General features: G+C 45.5%; 1 protein-coding gene and 2 pseudogenes across 1 annotated transcript; all 3 read left to right on the plus strand.

The window, feature by feature from the left end:
• Positions 1 to 2,862: 2,862 nt before the first annotated feature.
• LOC145907005 (uncharacterized) lies at positions 2,863 to 5,442 on the plus strand (annotated as a pseudogene).
• Positions 5,443 to 5,450: 8 nt separating this feature from the next.
• Positions 5,451 to 6,240, plus strand: LOC145907006 (uncharacterized; annotated as a pseudogene).
• Positions 6,241 to 6,340: 100 nt separating this feature from the next.
• Positions 6,341 to 7,208, plus strand: LOC145907007 (uncharacterized). Its single transcript, XM_082994448.1, has 2 exons — positions 6,341 to 6,884; positions 7,051 to 7,208. Exons 1-2 carry the CDS (start codon positions 6,341 to 6,343, stop codon positions 7,206 to 7,208), a joined length of 702 nt encoding a protein of 233 aa, XP_082850574.1.
• Positions 7,209 to 7,920: the final 712 nt, after the last annotated feature.

Here is a 7,920-nt window from a genome sequence, read left to right on the forward strand (position 1 = left end):
AACCGAAATCTTACGGTGGTTATGCTTCTTGTTGAACTCACCTTTGCAGTAGTAATACAACGTAAGCAAAAATACAAATATAACATTTAAAACATTTAAAACAGCTGGGGTAGTTATGACAATATATAAGCTCAAATTTAAACAGTCTGATATTTTCAATCGGTCTTTTCTACGATGGGTCCGTGTATCATTTTTTCTCCAAAAGCATTGAGTTCTGATAGGAAACTGGGCGGCAAACTGTCGGTAGCTGCATGAGATTTCCATGCCATCAAAACGTATGTTAATTCCCAAAACATGAAATATGAATGCCTGCAGAAAATTTGATTTCAACGTAGGATTGCGAGCAAACTGCGTGTTTTCTTGAAATTTATCTATGAAAGATATGGTCATTGCACGAAGTCCACGCAATCTACAAACATTGCGCAATGCATTTACTGACAAACCCGAGTTTTTTGTTTTGCTAGCAAACCATGGTTAACAATCTGTTAGCATAGAGCGGAACGTTTTTACTCCTTTTCATATTTAGCACGCATTTATGGTGCTTTTGTGAGTGATGAACCAAAACATAAAACAAAATTACCATACTGCTACCATGTTTTCGCATGACAAAGCTGGATCGCCCGACTGCGCAAGCTCTTTATATTTGGTTGTCTCTGCTATCGTAGTTTGATCATATGGTTTACAAGACGCGCAGCCAAGGCATTGTAGTCAAGCTGGATCAGCCACTTTTCCAGAAGTCGAAACGAGATCTGAAAAATCAAGCTCCCGGTAAGATTTGAACTTACGACCCTGGGCTAACCAGGCCCATCACGCTATACCAACTGAGCTACAGGAGCTCTGTGGTTTCATGGGGTATATTGTGGCCAAGGTACACTGGTTCCCCAGCGCATAGCTTGTCAGGCGACTTTCACATACGTGGGAGATCTCCACCACCGTAATCATACAACGCAGAAGTATTACCATGCTTTCGCAAAGCAAGGGGCAGAATCGCCCCACCGCACACTCCCTTTATATTATGCGATCTCAGTTCTTGTATTTCGATCATAAGGTTCACTGGTTTCGCAGCCAAGGGGTTTGTAAATTTTCTTGAAAAATACTTTCTCGAAATCCTCACAATCATTTAGCGTTTTCGGTACAGTAAATTGGCAAAACGCAAATGAAGTAATTATCATCAAAAAATGTTTTAAAGCATTGTGTCAACTTTCGCATTTGGGAGCTGTGCTTACTTTGTGTTCCTTAATCAAACGAGACATTTTCAACAATCTGTCAAGTGTCACAGTAACACATTAATCCAACTACCAATACCTTTGGTCCATGAACAAATTAAGTTTCATTAGTGAAAACATGAAAATCATCAGTTTCAAAACTAACCTCTCCGAACCTTCTGCTTCAATAAAGCAAAGTTTTTCTTGTCAGGTCGTGGGAATGTACGCCGAACAGCAATTAGAATACGCTGTTTCACAGACAGCACTTTGACCCTTCAGGCGAGTTGCGATTTTGAGTATTATAACTTACTTTGAGTTATTTTTTACTGTGTCGCAAGTTTCATTGCAAATATATCTTCGAATTTTGTTGTTATGTCGGATTATTTAGAACATCGCAATTTTGGAATGACCCCAATCAACACTTGACCTGTTTTATAATGACACGTTACAGACAATGAAACATGCAACGGGCAGATGGATTTGCCGCGGGGATAACGCATTAGCCTTACATCGCCACTATGTTATGTGATGTATTGATAATTTGACGTCAGCACTATGTACCGTTGTTACGTCACAAATACCGTTGTTCCCGTAGAACCCCAGTGCATGCCTGAACTGTTGTTGACTAAGTTTTAGTTTTGGTTAGTTTAGTTGTCGTGCACTGCTGTAGGAAACTAATATTATTTCTATTTGAATCAGACAATTTAAGGCAATTTAAGTGCAAGTTGAATCTGCTAACGTTGTTTCCTGTTGTGTGAAATTGGAAAGAAGGCGATATTTTTGTGACTGGTTCCACAATCGTTCGGTAAGCAGAATTGTGCTTTTAATTTCAATGTTTTTGGTCGCTAATTCAACGCGTGTTGTGTAGAAACCGCAGCGTCTTCCGAATAAAGTTAACCCGTTCCTTTTGAAGAAGAAGTGTTGTGTGTTAAGAACCATTGCAGAAACCCCGTCTGTTGCACTGTCCGGGCGCAACCAGTCACGCCCGTGTTAAACTTCAATTGGCTCGGGTGTCACAGCGTCAAGTCAATGAAGATTCTGAACTTGCAAGGCGTCAAGCAGAACTTGATGCTGAACGAAGAAGAAAACAGGTCGACGATGAGGTTGAGATAGCCGAGGCTGAAGTACGTGCGTGGGAGGAAGAATCCATTGCTGGAGATCCCCTGCTGTGTGACCCAAGACATCCTCCCGTGACAAGTTCCCTTGTTGGGGGGCTTCGACCTGAGTTAAATAGTGCGCCGGTAAATCCTTACCAACCTGCTGTCCCTGTCGTGCCACGGTCACCCCCAACTTGCGTGGATACGAAGCCGTTTTTCAGCTAATTCGAAAACTGCCGTTCCGGCTTCAAGAGAAGTGCATCGAACGTTCCGTTCAAGTGCTCGACGAGACTGGATCCCAAGCCGGATATCTTGCCTTTACAAATTTTGTCGTCGAGCGATCGCGTATCGCCAATTCGTTGTTCCGTGTCGAAGCAGTCTACGAAAGCGTGCGCGAAAAACCCGTCCCTGTTTCAGTAAAGAAGGGTTCTCGTGCTGCTGGGTGCAACGTTTCGTCGTCAGGATCCAGTCTGCCGCGAAGTCAAACCCTATCTACTCCCGTTTCTTGTGCGTGCTGCAACAAGCCTCACGACTTGCCCAAGTGCCCGAAATTCGACGGAATGTCTCCCCAGGAAAGACGCGAGTTTGTTGTCACAAATGGCTTGTGTTTTAAATGTCTTTGTTCAGGTCATCGTTGCGGGAAATGCATGATTCGCAAGCCATGCTCGGTGGAGGGTTGCACTGGCATTTTTCAACACACAAAGTTGCATGGCGCCTTTCAGAAGAGGCGACCCGGCAAGATTACTGAGAACCCTGCCCCGAAGCCACCGCCGGTAGAACAATTGGCAACGATAATGAAAGCTACAACGGACAACTGCGGAGTCTACCTCAACGTCGTTCCCGTCAAGGTCAGACACAACGACATCGAGGTAAATACGTACGCGTTTCTTGATCAAGGTTCTACGTCTACATTTTGCGAACAAGGTCTGATTGATAAACTTGGTCTGCAATCCAAGGATCGAAAGATTTGTCTGAGCACTCTGACAGATCAATCGCGAGTGTACCAAGGCTCCACTGTGTCCTTCACCGTCATGCCGCTTGATGACGGAGAGCCGTTGATGTTGACGGAAGTGCTGTCCATCGACAAAATTCCCGTGTCGCCGAATAGGATCCCTGATGCGAAGAAGCTTGCCGAGTTCGATCACCTCAAAGAGTTGCCCCTGCGTCGTTTGGAAGGGGGGACTGTGACGATACTGATCGGAGCCGATAACCCCGCAGCCTTCCACGTACAGTGTACACGTTCTGGACCGCAGGGGACCCCTTGTGCTGCAAAGACATCTCTTGGCTGGTCACTCTTTGGTCCCGCACTTGGTTCGTCTGCAAGGGGCTAAGCACATGTCCGTTTTCTGAAGGTTGCACAAGTCATGTTCCAACGGGAGATAGAGTATTTGTGGAAGAGCGACTTTGGCGACGGGACATCAGTATTCGACATGCCCACATCCAGGGAAGATCGAATTGTTTATGACATGATGAAGGAATCGGTGAAGCACCAAGATGGACATTTTGAGCTCCCATTACTCTGGAGACCTGGAATCGAAAAGTTGCCACCCAGTCGCCAGATGGCGGAAAAGCGACTGGTCGGTTTGAAAAAACGATTGTCCAACAACGATGTTCTGCGAAAGGGATACGTAGACACGGTGCAAACGTACATATCCAAAGGATACGCTGAAGAAATTCCCGACAACAAGGTCGTGACAGACAATCGCATCTGGTACTTGCCGCACCACCCAGTATTTAACCCACACAAGCCTGACAAACTTCGTGTGGTCTTTGATTGTGCTGCCCGAAACAGAAGCGTCTCACTGAACGACGCACTGATGCAAGGTCCTGATTTTGTAAACAGTTTGGTTGGCGTGCTAACCCGTTTTCGCTGTCAGCCAGTTGCCTTGATTGCCGACATCGAGGCAATGTTCCACCAGGTTCGGGTGGAAACCCGTGATCGCGATGCACTTCGATTTTTCTGGTGGCCCGGTGGAGATTTGACCTGTACACCGACGCCTCACCGGATGAAAGTGCACTTATTTGGTGCAACGTCCTCTCCGAGTTGCGCCACCTTCTGTCTGAGACAGACCGCAGATTTATTTGGTGAAAACTTTGATCCACAGGTTGAATCCGTCCTACGGCGCAATTTTTATGTGGACGACTGCCTTGCATCCGTCAAGGATATAGAAACTGCTATTGCTGTTCGTCTTCGTTTGAGAGACCTGTTAGCCAGAGGAGGATTTCGCTTGACAAAGTGGCTTTCTAACGAACAGCGCGTTTTGGAGTCGGCTCCCGAAAATGATCGAGCAAAAGTTGTAAAATCGCGTTGCCTCGATGATGCTACGCAACAGAGAGTCCTTGGTGCTCATTGGTCTGTTGCGGAGGATGCATTTCGGTTCAAAGTCAAACCGCCGAGCAGGCCGCACACACGTAGAGGAATCCTTTCAGCTGTCAGTTCACTTTACGACCCTCTGGGTTTCGTATCTCCCGTGATTCTAAGGGCCAAGTTATTGCTGCAGGACTTGTGCAGATTGGAACTGAATTGGGATGACGACATTCCGGATTTGATATCCGATAACTGGAAGAGGTGGCTTGCTGAGTTGCCTCACTTAGGCAATGTTGTCGTTCCGCGTTGCTTCAGGTCGTCGGAACTGAAACCTCCATTGAAGTATCAACTGCATCATTTTGCTGATGCATCTAAGTATGCGTATGGCGCCGCGTCATATCTTCGCATCGAAGACGATCACAGGACAGTGATGTGTTCTTTTCTGATTGGAAAATCCCGACTTGCCCCGTTGAACACGAAGACGATCCCTCGACTGGAGCTCACCGCTGCTGTGCTCGCTGCGAGGTTGGATCGCCTCATGAGAAAGGAACTAGACTTGCCCATTGAAAGTTCAGTTTTCTGGAGTGATTCCACTGCTGTTATGTTAAGCATTCGAAATGCAACCAAACGGTTTCCAGTTTTTGTCGCCAATCGCCTAGCAGAGATTGAGCGACTGACCGACATTACGAATTGGAAACACGTTCCTACAAAATTAAATCCCGCAGATGATGCCTCAAGAGGTCTACCCGCCGATGAACTTGTCAATTCGAGTCGCTGGTTAAAAGGCCCAATGTTTCTCCTTGAGCCAGAAACCAACTGGCCGCCGCAATGAGATTTAAGATGTTTTTGGTACATCGAAGGAAATTATCAGTTGTCCCGTCAACTAATATTGACTTGTCTGAGTTGAAGACCGCCGAGTTGGAACTTATTAAGTACGAGCAGCGGAAAAGCTTTGGTTCACTTCTCTCTGCATTAAGTGGAAATTCCCGATTGAAAAAAGACTGACTGCAGTCGTTCCGTGTACAAGTTAAACCCTGTTCTGGTTGATCAATTGCTCCGTGTTGGTGGACGTTTAGACAAAGCGCCGATTAGTTTCAACGCGAGACATCTTGCAATCATGCCCCATTCTTCGCATTTGACTGACCTGTTAATCCTGGGCCATCATGAAAGAGTTGGACATTCCGGAGTGGGACACACCTGGACTTCAGTTCGACAAGATTACTGGATCATCAAGGGCGGTGTTGCCGTACGACGCGTGCTTGGGAAATGTCTGTCTTGTCGACGCCGCAATGCTCAGCCGGGTCGGCAGATGATGGCCGATCTGCCGTCGGCTCGCTTGGGAATCGCTGGACCTCCGTTTTCCAATGTCGGAATTGACTATTTCGGTCCTTTTCTGGTGAAGCAGGGTCGCAGCGAAGTAAAACGTTACGGTTGCATATTCACCTGCCTTACAATCCGTGCTGTTCATGTGGAGGTTGCCCAAAGTTTGTCTACTGACTCATTTGTAGCTGCCCTTCGTCGTTTCATTGGGAGACGCGGAGCACCAAAACATATCTTCAGCGACAATGGCGCAAATTTTGTTGGTGCCGAGAAAATTCTGAGAGAGTCGTTGCAAGCTTCAAATCTCTGAATTTCTGCTTCAGAAACAGACGTCGTAGTCATTCAACCCTCCTGCTGCAAGCCACATGGGTGGCGTTTGGGAACGTATGATTCGTTCTGTTCGTCGGATCATGTCCTCGATTGCTGGTTCCCTGGTGATGTCTGATGAAGTCCTGGAGACCTTGTTTGTGGAAGCTGAATCTATAATCAACTCAAGACCCCTTGTCCCGGTGACATTTGATCATAGGGACGAAGAACCGCTGACCCCGAACCATCTCCTGCTGATGAGAGGATCGCCCAACCTGCCTCCGACGATTGCAGAGAAAGGGGATTGCTACACAAGACGGCGTTGGCGTCAGGTGCAGTTTCTTGCTGACCATTTCTGGAAGAGGTTCATGCAAGAATTCCTGCCGGTTATCACTGCTCGTCCAAAGTGGCATGATTCTCATCGCAACTTCAAGAAAGATGATGTCGTCCTTCTTGTGTGCGAATCTGAGTGCCGTTCTAAATGGTCGATCGGTCGAATCATTGAGACATACCCTGATGAAAATGGAAAAGTTCGCACTGTACTCGTTCGGACGAGTAGCGGTTTCTTTCGGCGCCCTATAACAAAACTGTGTCGCATCGTTGATTCTGATGAGACCTCCTCAACCATTCCGAGCGATGGCAGCTCGCGTTGCTAGATGAAATCCGGGTTAATTGCTCGGTCTTCCGAAGATACCATCGGACACTGATTTCACTCCGCGATACGCACGATATTGGCGATGTGTTTGTAAAATGTTTCGAACGTTCACAAAACGGATAAAATTGTGAACTTACATTGGACATATATATTTTGCAGTTGTTAAAACAATTTCAGAAATGTTTGCCTGTGATGACTTTCATGAACAAAGTTCATCTTTAAAAGAAGACAATCAACCAGATATGGAATATGGGAAGGGATATCAGGTTACAGTGAATCAAGTGAAAGAATGTGCAAGCAGTTCATCACAGGCTTAAACCTCATGCCCGTCCAATCTGTGGAAAATGTTTCGCCACCAAATCATCACGAAATTCCCACACCAAAAGAGACAAAAAACGTCGAGAAGAACAAACGAAAAAACGTAAAGTGTGATGTTTATGACAAAAACCTTTATGTTTAGCATTCTGACAACAAGAATGATTGCTGGTACAATGACTATTTGAACTGACGTACAATTTGGTGTTTTGCTAGTGCATACGTCTATAGCTTTCTGGATACAAATATTTGCAGTAAAGAGTCGCAAATATCGTTGCATTATTTTGCTATCAATATAGTGTTACATTACCGGTAAAAAGTATGGTGAAAAAGTACGAACGTCAATAAATAAAAATTCGCAGCATACCTGAAAGACAGTTGGCGGTTGGAAACGACTGGGCTAGCGTAGCGTAATTTTACGTTACATATCAACGTTTGCACTAATGGACTTAGGTTGCCTGGCCCGTTTGTCATTGTTCGGAATCTCTCCCCATTGGCTTATTCTTACGTAGCGTCTTGTCAAGCGTAATTCATTTGAAAGTTTAGCGATAGCAACAGTTGTATATTCACGTGATTCGTGTTTTTGGAGTTATATTGTTTCACAATCTTTTTGGCGTCATATTAATTTCAAGACATGTTTAATTTCTAAGCAACAGTTGCTGTCAATTGATTTTTTGGGTAGTTTAAAGCGGTGTTTGGTTTGGTCGATTAGAA

This window comes from Ascidia mentula, chromosome 6, assembly GCF_947561715.1.
Source record: "Ascidia mentula chromosome 6, kaAscMent1.1, whole genome shotgun sequence".
Classification (NCBI taxonomy): Eukaryota; Metazoa; Chordata; class Ascidiacea; order Phlebobranchia; family Ascidiidae; genus Ascidia; species Ascidia mentula.

Excerpts from the sequence above, each read along its gene's own strand:
- LOC145907007 (XM_082994448.1), top strand. The coding sequence starts at position 6,341 with ATGTCCTCGATTGCTGGTTCCCTGGTGATGTCTGATGAAGTCCTGGAG. Across the intron at positions 6,885-7,050 it reads TCCGAGCGATGGCAGCTCGC|TTGTTAAAACAATTTCAGAA; the intron begins GTTGCTAGATGA and ends TATATTTTGCAG.